Genomic DNA, 16,665 nt, shown 5'->3' with positions numbered 1-16,665 from the left:
CTGTATGTGGGATCCGAACCCTCGGGCGGGAGCGCCACCGCACTTCCCAAGCAGCGCACTATCCAGTGCGCCACCGGGCCAGCCCGCAATAAATATATTTTAATGTATATTTATATTTGTTAAATATATATATAAATGGAAAACTGACACAAGGAGAAGTAATTTTCCCAAAATCATATGGCCAGGTGCCTGTGAGAGAGCTTGGATTTGAAAGTGAACTTAGATACTATGATCAACTCCTCTACTCCAGCTGTCCCTCAGAAAAGAAAAGCAATGTTTCTCCGCTTCCCTCTCACCAAAGAAGGCCCTGTCAGTGCTTTGGCTTCCTATCTAGGAACTACCTTAAAGAAATACCTTGGAAAGGCGAAGATTTCTTCTGTCTAGTCACAATAACCACTTGAGAAATTCATCACATCTTGGCTTTGTTTTGTAGATCTTTTTCTGATCGTAGTTGAGAAGTGAATGTATGGGACAGACTCTACTGCAAAAAGGGAAAACATTGTTTTATTTTGTCCAGTGTTTAAAACTTGTTCAAATTATAACATATGAGTCACTGTAGAAAAATTAGGGGAAATTTTTGTTACCCCAAATTCCAGCATCCATTATGTATCCTTCTGCACTTTTCCCTATGGAAATACACCTTTCCTCCAACTGCTCTGTAACTTGTTTTCCTCACTTACCAATATATTGAGAATGCTCTTGAGAGAGTGGAAAAAACACACAAAGTATTCAGTTTTTTGCACTATACTCTCGTAACACGATTCTGACATCAGATGTGTGGGTTTTTTCCCACACACCAAGCAAGCAATTCTGCAGCAAAAACCAGCCGGTGTCTTCCAATTCAACTCCCACTCTACCTACCTGGAGATAGTGCCAGATCCCACAGTGGGTCTCAGTCCCACAAGACTAACCCCCACTTCCCACTTCTGATGCCAATTGCAAGCCACAGGTCGTTTTACCTGGGCTTCTGATCAACTAGCTACAAACTGGGGTTCCCACAACTCCCTTCTTGAGTTCGATTAGTTTGCTTCAACAGCTCACAGAACTCAGGGAAACATACTTATGTTTACCAGTTTATTATAAAGGATACAGATGAAGAGACACATAGGGTACAGGGAAAGGCCTGTGGAGCTTCCACGCCTTCCCTGGTTGCACCACCCTCCAGGAACCGCCACGCATTCAACTATCTGGAAGCATTCCAAACCGTGTCCTTTCAGGTTTTTATGGAGGCTTCATTACACAGGCATGAGTAACTAAATGATAATCATGGTAATGAGTAACTAAACTGGCCATTGGTCATCGGCTTAACCTTCAACCTCTCTTCCCTCCCCAAAGTTGGGGGTGAGACTACCTTGGTCTTTCTGGAGACCAGGTGACCAGTCCCCATCCCGAAGCTACCTAGGCGCAGCCAGCCATCAGTCAACTCATTAGGATATGAAAAGATACCACTTTGGAGATTCTAAGAATTTTAGGAGTTGTATACAGGAAACGGGATGAAGACCAAATACATATTTTTTCACAATATCACAGCTTCCCAGTGTCAATATCTACATCATTAATTTCAATGGCTGGTACTCCAGTGTGTATAAATCTTTGCTCAAACCCCAATCTGGGGTATTTGGGGGTTTGGGGGGCATTACTATAAACATTCCCGCAGTAAACATTTTTGAAAACATATCTTTGCCCACCTTTCATATATATCTTTGGGATATATTCCTAAAAGGGGAATTGTGGTGAGGTGAAAGCAGAGAAACATTTCTTTTTTGAGGGACGGCTGGAGTACAGGAGTTAATCACAGTACTTAAGTTCAAATCCAAATCCAAGATCTCTCTCTCACATGCAACTGGCCATATGATTTCGAGAAAATTACTTCTCTTTGTGTTTGTTTTCCCACCTGTGAAATAAGGGAAATAGTACTGATCCTAATTGTACGTAAAGTGGTTATAAGTATAAAGATTTAACAACAGTGCTTGCCATATTTAAATGTTCATTAAATGCTATTATTAAGTATTCAAGAACACAGAATGGACCCCAAAAAGATAATTTTAAAAACTATAAAATCAGTGTATGTTGTAGTTAATTTTTAAAAACCCTGCTTCCAACACACAAACAGCAAAGCAGACAGACACAGACGTAGCCCGAGTGAGAAAACACCCAAACACCAGATTAGAAATGGCTTCACAGCACAGAATGAATGACAGGCACACAAGTCAAAGTGTCCCGGTCAGTGCGCACGGAGACATCGCGGTCAGAGGGGCGACCAGTCATCTACCACCAAATTGAACAAAACAGCATAAGGAGCAAGTGAGGACGTACAACTTCAACTACCCGTCTAAATCTGTCACGAAAGCGTTCTGGGGGAAGAAAGCATAGAAAAACGATCTGGACATGAGCATGTGGTACTGTCTTGTTGGATCCTCCTGACAAATGCATTCGAATGAGTTCGTTGTGCTCAGTCCCCCCCGAGCACGGTATTCTGTTTGAGTGAGAGTCTCCCAGCCAGGCGGGAGAAAAGAAAAACGAGGGCAAATCAGAGCACAGAGGAGCCCAATTCAGAAAAGCACAGCTGTGGAGACCAAGAACGACCGTGGAAAACGGGGAGGGAAGGAGGGGCGCGAGGTGGAGTCGATGCCTTAGGGCACGAGTCTGCCTCGTAGGCAAAGATGGACGCCCCCACGGAGCCTGACTGAGGCAGGAGCTGAGGGCGAGCGGCCGGCACTGGAGGGCGCAGAGCGACTGGCGCGAGCCCCACAGCGCCGTGCGAGGCCCAGAGTGCGCCATTCTTCCACGGCGTCTCCACTTTCGGCCCCGATCTTTTCAAAAAAGTAAGAGCAGTTATCTCCCTGGAAGGGAAGAAGGGAAAAAAGGAACCTTCCAAAGTTCCAAGGGCCAAGGAGAGGCTCCTGAGAGTTCGGGACCTTCCGGAAGGATCCACACTCCACCTCCTCATCGCGCGCCAGGAAAAGGCGGGAACGTCCCTGATTTGCTGAGGGCTCGAGAGCCCTCATTCGTCTCTTCCCTCTCCTGACAACACAACCCGGGCTTCCCCTCAGGCACCTTTCACCGTAAGGGATGGAGGCCCCGCGGCGGTCCTCGGTGTGGCTCTGATTCACCGCCATCTTGCTCCGCCCCCCTCCCGCCGCCCGGCGGATGGGAAGAGGCAGGGCCTGCGCCAAGCAGTGGGGCGGGGCCCTGGAAGAGAGGGAGGAGATTATGGCGCAAGGACGACGAGTGAGTGGACGAGGCGGCTGGTCACGTGAGGGGCGTGGCCGGGCCGGGGGGGGGGGGTCGGGGTTGAGACCCGCCCCTGACGGGAAAGAGGGGCAGGTCCAGGGAATTGGCTCCGCCCCCAGAGCTCGGATTGCTGAGCGACGGCTAAGTGGCCTTGGCTACCGCACCTGCCCTCTCGCCCCTGCCCTCTCGCCCCTGCGGTGGCGCCCAGCGGGTCTGGCAGCCTGCGGGTCTGGACTTGGGTTGACCCTGTCAGGACTCAAAGTTAAAAGCAGCCATCCCCAGAACCCCTGCCAGGATGTCCCTGTGCACTCTCCTGCCCGGTCAGGAAGGTTCTGCCTTTCGGAATAAGCGTCCAGAAAGAGTCCTCGCCTCTCGGAAAGGCCAACGGGACTTGATTCTACCGGAGAAGGCCTAGAACCGGAGCCAGTCGTCTTGCGAGGTGACGTCCGGGAAAGGACGGGTGAGCGGGGTCAGGAAGTCGAAAGTGAGTTTCCACCAAGTGAGTCCGCGGCCTCCCTCTTCTAAAGGGTGACTGACTGTAAGTATCCGGCGGGACGCGTTATACCAGAACCGCTTTGACGACTAGAATGTTGATCAGTCTTACTTCCTTTACACTTTACAAATAGCACCAGAGGTCTTCAAACAAAGGGAAATACTTCCGCATTTCGTCGAATTTATGATGCAGTCAAGTACCAGATGCACCGTTTTTTAATGTATCACTGAGAAAAAAAAGTTGCCAAGTAAACTGACATGCCATCAATGGTAAGATGTATACGTGATAGAATGTGGATATATTGTCCGCCCCCTCCCCCCAAGCTCATCCCAAAACCTGATTCCCAATGTGGCAGTATTGGGAGCTGTTTGGGCCATAGGGGCGGATCCCCTCATGAATGGATTAATGCCCTGGAAAGGGGCGGGTAATGAGTGAATTATCTATTGGTTCCCTCCAGAGCCGGTTGTTTAAAGGAGGCTGGCACCTCCCCTCTCTCTTGCTTCCTCTCACCATGCGATCTGCACATGCCAGCTGTCCGCAGCTTTCCACCATGAGTAGAAGCAGGCCCACACCAGATGCAGCTGTCCCAGATTCATGAGCCAAATAAACCTCTTTTCTTTATAAATTACTCAGTCTGAGGTATCACAAAAACGGACTAATACAATCCTGATATCAGAAAATTTTTTTAAAGTACAAGACTTTCGAGAACAAATGAAATATGGTAGGAATGGTGTGAACTCGTGGAACAAGCATTGAGATCTAGCCCCTATCCTGCGCTGGTAATTAAGTGCAGCCTTGGGCAAGATGATTGTGTGCTCAGGACTTCAGTTTCCATATCTGTATGAAGGCACTGGACTAGAAGAGCTCTTAGGTTTCTTTTACCTGTGATATTTTATGTTCAACAAACTTGGTCACTCAAATCTCACTTCTCTCCATCTCAGTGTCATGTGCCACTCTAGTTCCCGCCCTCATCATTTTACTTAAATGACTCCAAGAGCCTCCTGACTCATCTTTCTCCAACTTTGACGCCTCCAAACCACTTCCCATCATTCGTCTAACCCTTGCACTCACGCTACAGAATGTTGAGGCCCCCAACATAATCACATACAGTTGTCACATTTGAACCAGAGAAATAATATACAGGAGAGAGTTGTGATAGTTGCTGGTTACAAAAGAGAGTGTATACCTCAGGACGGGAAGGATTAGTTTAAGTTCAAGAAATATGAAAGCTAGTGCTTAATTAAAGGTATTCACTATAAAATAGACAAGTCACTAGGTGAAATGGGTTCACTTCTTGCATAGATTTGGTTCTTATGCCTTTGGGGAAAAGGAGGCAGAAAGCTAAGAAACTGAGTGAAAATAAACATTGTTTTTACTGAGGGAGACAGGCTATGCAAAGAACAGCATCCCTGGAGGTCAGGTGTGATAGCTCCCTCACTCATTTGGGATACAAAAACCCCAGGAAATAACTACTGGGGTCCGACCTCACGCCAACTGAAGATGAACTGACTTCACAAAGTCATCTCTAATATCTGTGGTTTCTTTTTGCCAAGATGATCCCCATCTCACCCTCCACATGTGGGTGAGATGATGTAATGGCTGATTTGGCCAAGGAGCGAGCAGCATAAATAAGACACAGGCCAGGCAATTATTGTTCAAACAGCAATGTTCAGTTGTACAACACATAGTCTAGCAACATTTACAGTTTTTTTGTTGGCTTGTTTTCAATTGGGAAATTTAACCTTAATGTCACCATAAGGTTGGCTGCGACTGGTAACATTTAAGAAATGGGTCGTTCTTGCATCCCCTAGGCTTGGGCCTCTTGTTCCATCAGGACTTGGTTGTAGATGAATGGCCCACAAGTCACCAGCGTTTCAGCAAGTTGTGTCCAGGTGGAAATGGCAGGTGGGGGTGGGGTGGGCAAGGGATTCTATAACAACAACAGTGTGTGGGGCAGTGGCAGCCGACATTCGCAAACATTCATGCATCTGATGGGGGACTTTGCCCTCCACTGGGTATTTTCCATTAGCCTACAGCGACCACCTGTGGCCAGGCTAATTCATTACTCACATTAATGGGGTTGGGGGGTGGGGACTGGGGGTAGGAGTAGTCGGGGTAGGTGGGAAGAGATCCCTCTTATTGCTAAGTGGACAAAAGGTGTTTTTCTTCCTAGAGTGTACATCTTGTGGGTTTCTGGGGTTTTGTGTGTGTGTGTTTAGTTCTTAAGTTTTGGAGATAAAAAAGTCAACTCTAACAATGTCTCTGGGAAAACCACTCTTCCTAAGTGGCTGCCTTTATGGGGTAGGGAGGGCATGTTAACCGCACTCTGGGCCAGCTGCAAGTGGTAATTTTTTTTAAAGTGATCCTACCCCTAGCTCCCCCACATCTGTAGTGACCCACCCTTATAAATACCTTTCAGCAATAAAGGAGACACCCTTGTCCCACACTGGGGCTCACTCAGCTGACCTCAATGAATCTAGCAAGCAGAAAAGTTGCTTTCTTGACCCTTTATGGAAGTCAAGAGTAGCTCATGCACATGAATGGGTAGGGAGCAATGCCATTGCCCTTGGAGATGGTTACAAGTAGCTGGTATGGGTTTGCAAGGGCAGAAGGAGCTCTTGGTGAGTTCTTTCACCCTATAGATGGGCTGGGACCGGCTGACAAAGATGATGCAGTAGGGCAGTGCTGGCGAGAACTCCATTCCACCGGGAGGAGAGGAGTGATTTGGGTAAATGGAGGAAGCAACTGTCCTAAAGAGGCAGCTGGCCCCTCCCACCTGCTGAGGGGCTGTGGTGGCAGGCTGGACAAGCACAGAACTAAAAAGGGCTTGGCCCTGCAGCAATAACAGCTGAGAGGAATGGAGGGAGAAGCAGCGCTTGAAATGGCTTCATTCGGCAGTGGGGCAGGGGGTGGCTGGCACAGGTGGAAGGACAGTGCCCAGGAGGCCTTCTCCCTGCAGGGGGGTTGAGAATGGTTGAAGGTGTGGAGACCAGCAACTGGCAGCAGACAAATAAAACAGCTTGTCCAGGGAGGCTGAGATCATGGTTTAAGGTTACCAAGCACCATTCACCTACTCAGCCTCTTCCATGCCTCCCACCCTCACCCCTAGATCGTCCCGTTAGTCCTATGCATCCAGTCCCATGTGTCCATTCAGACTGCTCACTGTAGAAGCCAGGGATCCCTCTTCTGTTGAAACATTGTAACCTCTAGGCTATAACACTGCTGCCAGGTGCCCACCCTGGAGTAACCCTGTGGGCGAAGGAGGATGAGGGCTGCATTGGTAAATAGGCCTCCAGGAAACAGTGAGACCATAGGTTTTGGGTCACTAGTGATCTGATCACCCCACCTTTTTCTCCTGGTCCACTGAATCTTGGGTCTTAAGTCTGTTTTTTTCCTAGGACCTGAGTGATAAAGAATGGGGATTATAAATGCAGGGATTCATAGAGGACCAGTTAAACACCTAGGCTGGACCAGGAGATGGGACAGGAGGTTGTATGAGGTTATTGTAAACAGTATCACTTGGTGTTTTCCCTTTCCTGAGGCTAAATCATTTCCCCGGCCCCGAATTTCAGCAACCTTACAGATTAAAGGAAGAAGAGTAACTTATGTATACAACAAATGGGAAATGATTCATAAATACTGGACTTAAGGGGAAGGCAAGAAAAGGCTAAATGTACGATTGTGGGTTTCATTGGAATGTATACAGGAGTCAGGAGGAGGGGAATCGGGGAAAAGCAGAAAAAGATGGACAAATGTAATTAGCTTCAGCACAAAAGTAAGGGAGAACAGAAAAGAGGAGGTGGTCAAGCATGTATGAGACAAAAGGAGAGAAGCCAGCATAAAAGAGAAGTCTGATGGAGAAAAGGAGGTGTGATCTAGAAATTGTCTCTGAGGCCAAACCGCTGAGAAAGACAAATATTGCATATTGTTTCTGATACTTTAGAATTAATTCTTCTAGAACTTAATGCCCCTAAAAAGGCTGTCTCATTTGAGCAGCACGTGTTCTTCCTTTAACTGGACACCGAGGATGGCATAACTCGCTGAGTTTCCTTCCCTATGCCTGGGCTGCCTACAAACTCAGGTCCAATTCCAGAACTCAGCTGCAGAAACTTTCTTTCCTATTCCTCTCTATGGCTCTGATTTCTCTTATAATCTCAGTTTGTACTGTCCCATGCTTTTAGGTGTGACTTTATTTTAAGGTGGCCTAAAGTCATTTTTGGAAGTAGACTGGACATGAATTCTAAATATAGAAATGAAGCCAAAGTGGATTAATAGGAGAGAGGGAGGGAGGAAGGCATGTATGAAGAAAGGAGAAAAAGAAAGGGAAAAAGAGAAAGCAGGGGGCAGAAGCAGGCAGCTAGCCAGGAGCAGAGGCAAGGCAGGTGTGGGAGGCAGTGGTCTGCAGTGGAGACAGGTGGTGGCTTCTGGACAGTGAACTAGACACAGACCGAACGGTGGGGCTCCACTTCTAGGCACTAGTCCTTTCTGCAGGAAACCAGCTCTGGCATACTTCTCTGCTGCCCCATGACCTTCCTTTTTCCAGGAAGACTTAGCCTTACCCTGACCACCCCCAATGTAAATGGAGTGTTGTCCTGAACTCCCTGCCCCTCACCCAGGTCTAGCTCCCACCTGTCCTTGGAGAGTCCCTGCGGCCCCAGTTTATTGGAAGCTTCAGAGATAAGAAAGAGTTGCCCGAGGCTCACCCCCTCCCATCGTTTTTAAATGAAACCTCCCCCAGACCTGTTGAGTGAGGCACATGGCTTTGTTCTAAGACATGAGGGAAGGAGACAGATAATGGACAGTCATGGAGGAACCAAACTTACAGGGGACTTCCCAGGGAGGGCAATGAAAATACCTCACCCCTGCGTGCGCGTGCGCGCACACGCACACACACACACACACACCAGACAAGATGCACACAGATAAAATGCCTCACCCCTGCACATACATACACACATACACACACACACACACACACACACAGCAGACAAGATGCACACAGATACCAGACAGGCCTGTGGGACAGAGTTGAAAGGAAGAAGGAGATTGGTGGTGGTATTTAGGATGTGTGTGTGTGGTGTGTGTGGTGTGTGTGTATGTGTGTGTGTGTAGAAGTGGGTATGTGTGATGACACAGAGAAGGGGTCATCATGGTTCACTGTCGTGGCTTTCCTCTGTGTCTACGCTCACCGGAGGGAGGCCTCCATTGTCATTGAGCCGCTTGGCTCTGTAAGTTTCATAGTGGATGTTGTGTGTCACTTCCTTGAGGTCCTGGAGGTGAGTCCTGAAGGACAGGGGATGAGAAGAGAGGACCACAATTAGAGGCAGGGAGAGGAGGTGGTGACCCACACCTGAGGCTAATACATCACTTCGATGGACTGGACCCAAAGATTGGGACCCGCTCCAGAGGGCCAGTGATACTTCTATAGCCCCTTCTGCTTTGAGACAGGAGGTGGAACTGGGGCAGGAAGCTCTGTCAGAAAGACCTCTATCTGGAGCTTCAGGGAGTGACTCTGAACAGATGTCCCCCTGACCCCAAACAAACCTACCATCTGGGTCAGGGGAGAGGAGACATCTTACCTGATGACAAAGTCTCGAAGCAGGGCAAACTCACAGTGGTTGAGGTTTTCCACTGTGAACAAAATGAAACAAAACAGGTGGTCATTTCATTAATGCAGCAACACCCAGGAGGTGAACTTCTGTTCGGGTCATGGAAGCATTTAAGAGAGACGGGAGCCATGGGACAGGTCATTCTGTAACCCTTCCAGAGGTTTACTCACGTCAGTGCACTGCATTTTATTCACTGAAAAAATATTTGTTACACAGCTACAATGGGCACAATACTGCTCTAGACCCTGTGGAACAATATCTAATAGGAACTGTTATTTTTCCCATTTTACAGAAGAGAAAATTAACACAGAGAGAACCTCAGAAACTTGCCAAGGCCTAAGACATAGTTCCTATCCTTAAGGAACTTATAATCTGACTGGAAGAAAGAAACACATAAAAAAATCACAATTGAGCCATCTCAAAAAGGTCACGCACAACATGATAAATCCAATTCAACACAGATTGAGAACATACTGTTTGCAAATCACTTACCAAGGACTGTGGAAACAGAATGAGGATTAAGACATGAATCCTCAGTCTCACAATCTAATGGGTGAGACAGACATTCTCATAAATAATTCCTGTTCAAGGTACTTGATGAGAAAATGTTATTTTAAAAATCCCAACGCTGGGTCATAGGAAAGAGAGAATTTACAAGACAATGGGATGAGCTTTGGTTTTGGAATCAAAATATAAGAGTCTGCAATCCAAGTTTCACCACTAACAAGTTATGTGACCTTGGGCAAGGTGCTTAACCTGCCTGAGATTCAAGTGCTTCAATGGCTTATATTCTGAGAACAAAAACATCTGTCCCCCTCCCCTGCCCCTCCCCTCAACCCCCCCCCCCGTAGGGCTATCATATTGAATGAGATCATTAAAGCAATTCTTTCAAATCCTTCAGAATCGTGACCTGTCCAAGGTCACATCCATTGATAATGGAAACAGCAAGATCTGAACAACCCTTCAGCAGTCCGTCAGAGGTTTTTCTAGACCTTCCTAATACCTCCATGTTCTGAACTCCTTTGACAGGCCGAGTCAGTGCTACCCAGTCAGGTGCTAAACAGGTCTCTTACTGCTCCTGGCCTGTGAGTACCATCATCTCCATTGGACTGCAAGCTCCTTATGGGCTGACATTCATTTTATATCATATATCCTAGGTCAGTGCCTTGGCCTGGATCTTAATAAATGGCTGCTGGATAACTGACCAGCAGCCAGTTCTTCCAGAAGATGCATTGAATTACCTTCGATGATGCCCCAGGGAGTTTTTCTGCCGAGGACCCTCTTGCCATTCACTTGGTACTCCTTGTCACTTCCCACCACAGCAAAAGGCATGCTCTCCTGCTGGACAGGGGCAGAAACACAAACCAGACACACACGCACAGTCATCCTCCTAGGACCTGAGTGTCCAAGGGCAGGACAGCATACAGGCCTCTAGCCTTGAACCACACAATTCTGATGCTCGTTCAGTGACACCATTCATGGCAAGGGCAAGGCTCTGTCTCTCAAAAAGAGCGCTGGACTGAGAGTCACGAGTCCTGGGTCCAGCCCTGATCGCACTACTGCCTAGCTGGTTAACCTCAGGAAATCAGCTTTCCTTCAATTAGAGAGCACTTAGTACCTTTCACAGAGCTTTACCACACGTTTTGTTTGATTTGGAACGACTCTACGAGCTAACTAGGACCAACAGAACCTCTCTCAAACAACCCCCACCCAAGCAACAGCCAGACTTACTGAAGCTTTACACTGGCAGGTGCCCTCGCCCACTGAACTATGAGCTCTCGGCCACCCTCTGGTGTGCATAGACCCCTCTGCTCCACCAGATGGACTGTGTTCACCAAGAGCCAACTGCCTGCTCCCAAATCTATTTGTCTGGTGCATACTTGTTATTGTCATTGGGTAAATTAACTATTATACAAGCTGAGGACGTGTGTGTGGAGAGTTGTTTCTTTGAAAATTAAGTTAAATGTTTCCAAAAGACTTTATAAAAGTGAGTTGGCTTGGCATTAAGAATAGATTTATACTCAAAGAAGAGACCTTGGCTCTACAAGAAAAGAATGTTTAATGAAAGTGATGTATATGTTTAAAGTTATTTTAACTTAATAACTTCATATTTATTTTTAAATTTTTAAGATTTGTATACATCACCTTTTTAAAAAGATTTCCTCACTTCAACTGTCTTTTTCGATTAACTGGCCAACTGCCTGTCACAGCTACATTGGATAAGGGGCTTCTACTACATTATCCACTCTTGATGGAGGAGGAGACTCAAGACGAAAGCAGCGAGTGCTCTGTGGGTTACAAGAAAAGCCCAGACTACATCCCAGGATGCTGATGTAGAATCACAGGATTGCAGAAATTCAGAACTGAGAGGGACCTAAGCAATCACACAGGCTGATGGTTTCCAAGCCAGGTTCCATGGTGCCTTATTCACAGCAGGTATCCTAGGGGCTGCCGAGGAGGCAGGACTCTGTGCCCCTGTCACTTAGCCAAACCAGCTCTGTTTTTATGTTTTGTACACTGGAGTTCTGAGATTTACTTTTTCAAAAAGTGTTCTTCTAAGGGGAATAAAAGCCTATAAGCCACTCACCTACTCTAACCTCTTCATTTTATAGAGACAGAGTCTCATTAGAGCATAGATTCCCCTGGACCCCAGCCTGATGCTTTTCCTGCCTGGTGCCCCTTCCATCAGCCCACACTCTTGTTTTGCCAGGTCCTTTGGGGGAAGAGGCTTTTGTGTGTTCTGGCAATGGAAGGGAACACCAGCTTTCTGGGTGCAGGGAACCCCTTTGTGTGTTCACATTCCTGGCAAGGGTCATAGTGCTCATCTTTTTTCCATGTGACTTCTGGCCTGGGGCAGGCAAGGTGAAGCAGGAAGACAGAGGAGGTACATGATACACATCCTGGTGTAGCAAGGGGACATCTGTGTCATCAACGGCGCCCCAGGCACCCACCCTGATTTTGTCATTCTCCGTCTTGTCCTCCAAATCCTCATCAAATTCCTTCTGGGGGTAGAATTCAATGCCATGTATTTCAAGCTCCTTGCGAACCTAGAGGTGAGAAGGAGAAGGGGGCCAAAGGTCAAGAGGGGTGTGTGCACATGTGTGCATGAGCTGAAATCAGATGAATCTAGCCTTTAATAATTCACAATCATCTCTGAACTCTGAGGCCCTGTCAGCAGGAAGATCCTGCATAAATGCAGGCCCTGGTTCTACAATTGCTACAGCACAGCCCAGGAGAAGGAAGAGTCTCAGGAGTGCAGGCTTCAGGCCCGGCTCCTCACAACCAGCTTGCTCATCCCTGGGTCCACAAGGCTAGGATTTAGACAAGCAGCACAGCCAAGTTCAGACCCCACTGGGCAGTGCTCATGCCCCTGCATGTGATGTTCCTGCTCACAGGGAGGAGAGGTGAGCCCCCAAGCCTCTTGTTTGCCCTTTTCAAGGTCAGCTTAAGTCTCACCTCTTCCAGGAAGCCATCCATGACCTCTGACTGTGAGTTTCTTAAAGGCAGCAACTGTCTTTACATTTCTCTCCAATACCCCCTGGCCTGCGCCCATGCATCCAGCACAGGGCTGAGCTTACAGAAGATACTAATACGGACTAGCAGGCGGTTGACTGACTGATTAGTCTAGTCCTTCCAGTAACCTAACATGAGGAGCGATTTCTCATGCTCATGGTGATTTATGTATTCAATGTCTTCAAAGGTAGATTTGGGAGGTGGGAAGAAGGCAGCCCAGAGCCACACTGGCTTCTCTTCATTGTTGGTCCCGAGATGCCGCCAGCCCCAGCTCTTTCATGGTTAAGCAGGAGCTGGGGTGGAGAGTTGCGGGGAGGGCTAAGGGTGCAGAAGAAGGAAGAATGATGAGGGCTAGGAGATGGCTCAGACCCAAAAGAGGGGAAGGAAGGGATGGAGGCAGGAGGAGAAGGGGGCCATCTCACCCTTTGCTTGAATTCAGACTTCTCCTCCAGGGTCATGGTGTCAGCCTTAGCAATGACAGGGATGATGTTCACAACTTTGCTGAGGTGTTTCATGAACTCGAGATCAAGCGGTCGCAAGCTGGGGCCCAGAGAAGGCGGGAATGTCAGAGCCACCTTGCCCTCCCCCACTTGGCCACTGCCACCACTCCAGGGCACCCTTGGGGGAGGAGGACTGGGCTTGGAATCCTTCTACCTCTCCTCTCTGACACACACACCCCCCATGTCAAGTCTGCAGAACAGTCCCCGACTCTTCCACCTGCGCACTGTCCCACCATCTCCCTTTGTCTTCTTGGTCCATATGCAAATCCTACCTCTCTTTAAGCCCACCTCAAACCTCTCCTTCATGACATCTCTTCTGACCCAGGGATTTCTTTCTCCTGGGAACATCAGTGGACCATCATCCCCACCCATACGTCCTTGTGTCATGGTTACTTGTGTGTCATATTCTGCCTATTGGACAGCACTTCTTCCCAGGCCTCCCACCAGACCCCCCAGTTAGTCCTGCGGAGAAACCTGGGGGCCTTGCCTCTCCCCCAGTCTGAGGACCTAGCCCCCAATCTGGCTCTAGTTCACAATCCGGGGACTCATTAAGTCAGGCTGTCTGCTGTTTCACTCTGACTGTGGGTCAAGGTCTAGGGAGAGATAAAGCCAACCTTTTACTGATTCCTGGTCCTGGCACAAGGTTCTTGTTTCATATCCTCCCCCATCCCCATCACTGAAACCCTGCTAAGTACCTGCTTCCTCCAAAATTTGGGGCCTACCTTCTTTGTGCCATCCTCTCAAGAACTGAGCTCTGGCCCAGCAGCTGGGTTTAGCGATAAGTTAAGACACATACACACCTACACACATGCTGGGCTTAGTAGTAAGTTATGAGACACACCCCCCTGCAGGAAGGTTGCCTGCTTGCCTACTGGGATCTCCATCCTCTGCCTGTTTCCATCATTTGCTATCATGGGGCCCACCTGCTACTCACAATCAACATTCCCAACGTGCTCTACTGTGGTCGGACTTCATCTCAGACACCTGGCTTCTCATGCTGGGCTGGCCACCTTCCAAGTGCCTACAGCTGGGTCCCACACCCTGCCCAAACACCAGCCTCACTCCTGTAGCCCTGCCCCTTCTTGCTGCTCCCCCCACCCTGGGCCTTGTCCAAAGCAGGTACTTGTTGAATACATGAGGTGCCCTCTGCTCACATACACCAAGTTCTCTCTGCTGGTACAGTCATGCTATGGGGCTGGGACACCATTGGGCAGTGTGGAGTGATGTTGGTCACCTTTACCCTCCTGGTAGACTTTCCACGAGAAAGTCTGAGGGATCCCAAAGTCACGGGGTCATGACTATATTCTGGCCCCTCTGGCCCTCCCCAACTGAGTCAAGGCATTCCAGAATGTGCACAGGTGACACAAACCAGATCCGGGCCCAGCAAGAGTGGTGGGGTTGGTACATACGAGTGTCCTGTGGGGGAGATGAAGTAGAGGCAGCAGTGGACGCGAGTGTCAGGGATGCGCTTCTTCCTGGCGATGTTTACCTCCTCCTTCAGGAACTTCTCGTACTGCTCATTGATGTACTTCTCAATGGGCTCCCAGCTGAGGGGTGGGGGGCAGGGAGATGGATACATCAGGAGGACAGGACCTGGGGCTCGTCTTAGACATGGTCGATAGCAATCCCCTCCCACCCCTCTCATTTCCTACCTCCCCTGGTGGGTCTAGGATACCTGCGACCAATTCTCCCTCAGCCTTCCATGGATGGCTTTCCATGGATAGTCAGCAAGGGTACAACTCCCCAGGGGACCTAACCTCTGCCTGGGCTATCAGAACCTGCAGAGCATGGAAGGTGCAGATGGTTCTCAGTGTGAATGAAGCTGCACCATGTTAAGAATCTTCCTGGCAGAGTCTTTAGGGCAGAAATGTCAAAGGCAGACATATACCAGTTTTCATTGTTGATCTGGTCTCCAAAGCCTGGGGTGTCGATGACAGTCAGCTTCATTTTGACACCACCTTCTTCTATCACTGAGAGGTGAAAAAAACATCAGAGAGGTCAGTCTTACAGCTGACCCCAGGTGCCCTGCAGCTGCTAGCCAGGGAAACCCAGGCCTCTTCCCTTCTTCAGGACTGATTATTGGAAAAGTTGAGTCCAGAATCTTCCCCACCTCAACACCTTTGCTCATGCTTTTCCCTGCACCTGGAATACCCTCTAAATACTTCTTTCTACCTGTCTAAATCCTATCTATGATTTGTCATCCAGCTCAAGTCCCACTTCTTGAAGTTCCATGCCCCCCCGTCTCCCTTTCCTGAACTAGCAGTCTAAGGAGTTTGCTTCATAGAGTGCTCAATTCTATCCTGGCTTGAGGTTGCCTCGCATTTATCTTATTTGCCAGTAAGACCCATTCTTTCCCGTTTCTGGCAGAGGCCCCCTCTAAACAAAGCCCATAGAGGTCCCTGCCTGGTCCTCACCATGCCCAATAGCTTTGATCTCCACTGTCTTCGGGATCTTCTCCTCCCGGTTCCAGCTGGAGGCCTTGCGGCTCACTTGGGATTTAAAGAGTGTGTTGACCAGTGTTGACTTGCCCAGTCCACTCTGGCCTGCAGCAAGACAGGAGGAGGAGAAGGTAGGAAGTCCACCCCCTTAGCATATAATACCTCTCCCATGAGCTTACAGAATTCTAGAGCTGTGATCCAGGCCTACCCCTGTTGACCGCTCGCTGAGGGATGGAGAGGATGAGTGGAGAGAGCAGGCAGGTGGGAATGGCTTCCTGCTTACTGGAGAGGGCCTTAGGGAAACATCAGCTGGATTCCATTCTCTCCTTCCTGGAGCCCAGCACCACTGGGAAAGGGGACAACCTCTGCATTTGTCTAGTGCAGCAGTATTTTGTTTTGGTTTGGCTTTTTGCTTAAGTTTTCAGTCTTTAACAATACTAAAGGTAAGAATGCAATTAGTTTGCATTCTGATATTGCCTCATAGCGTATAACACACTTCACATCTGTTAGCAAAATGTGTCTTTCTATCAGCGCTGTGAGTCCCGCAGGAGAGCTATCTTTACCTCCCGTTGAGATGTTCTTAGAGAGATTAATCCTCTTCTAACATAAAATATGTATAAGGCAAAATAACTAGTAAATGCAAGACCAGGGACTTGAACCCAAAGAAACTTTTGGCTCCATATCCACTCCTTATTCTAGTGTGGTGACTTTTAAATTGTGCTCCCAGAAGCCCTAGTATCCAGAAGAGATACATGCCAGAGTGGGCCCTGGGAAAGGAGCAGGTGGCTGGGCAGGTAGGGCCCCAGCCCCGCCTCCATACCCTTCACTACAGCTCCCTTTTTTTTTTTTTTTTTTTCCTTTTTTTTTTTTTTTTTTTT

General features: G+C 48.4%; 2 protein-coding genes and 1 long non-coding RNA gene across 6 annotated transcripts in view; 1 reads left to right on the top strand and 2 right to left on the bottom strand.

Annotated features, from left to right (window-relative positions):
• The window catches only part of WBP2NL (WBP2 N-terminal like), a 37,815-nt gene extending 34,696 nt beyond the window's left edge, over positions 1-3,119 (bottom strand). The window contains exon 1 of the mRNA XM_008574308.1: positions 3,058-3,119. Coding sequence (XP_008572530.1) covers positions 3,058-3,119 — 62 coding nt within the window. The remainder of the gene's footprint in view (positions 1-3,057) is intronic.
• A 353-nt stretch (positions 3,120-3,472) lies between these two features.
• Positions 3,473-11,919, top strand: LOC103591756. The gene is made up of 3 exons (XR_550607.1): positions 3,473-3,772; positions 3,861-3,996; positions 11,547-11,919. It is a non-coding gene; the product is annotated as an uncharacterized LOC103591756 (long non-coding RNA).
• SEPT3 (septin 3) overlaps positions 5,376-16,665 on the bottom strand; it is a 19,363-nt gene continuing 8,073 nt past the window's right edge. Inside the window, exons 3-11 of one of the 4 annotated variants that reach the window (XM_008574284.1) lie at positions 15,764-15,892; positions 15,238-15,319; positions 14,759-14,896; positions 13,272-13,389; positions 12,288-12,383; positions 10,578-10,677; positions 9,307-9,358; positions 8,917-9,010; positions 5,376-6,680 (exon numbers count right to left, since the gene is read on the bottom strand). In XM_008574284.1, the coding sequence (XP_008572506.1) occupies positions 6,615-6,680; positions 8,917-9,010; positions 9,307-9,358; positions 10,578-10,677; positions 12,288-12,383; positions 13,272-13,389; positions 14,759-14,896; positions 15,238-15,319; positions 15,764-15,892 (875 nt within the window). In that variant the 3' untranslated portion in view covers positions 5,376-6,614. The remainder of the gene's footprint in view (positions 6,681-8,916; positions 9,011-9,306; positions 9,359-10,577; positions 10,678-12,287; positions 12,384-13,271; positions 13,390-14,758; positions 14,897-15,237; positions 15,320-15,763; positions 15,893-16,665) is intronic. The other 3 variants (XM_008574292.1, XM_008574277.1, XM_008574296.1) reach the window with 3 other exon arrangements.

This window comes from Galeopterus variegatus, unplaced genomic scaffold (genome assembly GCF_000696425.1).
Source record: "Galeopterus variegatus unplaced genomic scaffold, G_variegatus-3.0.2 Scaffold55, whole genome shotgun sequence".
NCBI lineage: Eukaryota > Metazoa > Chordata > Mammalia > Dermoptera > Cynocephalidae > Galeopterus > Galeopterus variegatus.
Note: the sequence above shows the minus strand (reverse complement) of the source record. Positions and strands in the feature narration are given on the sequence as shown.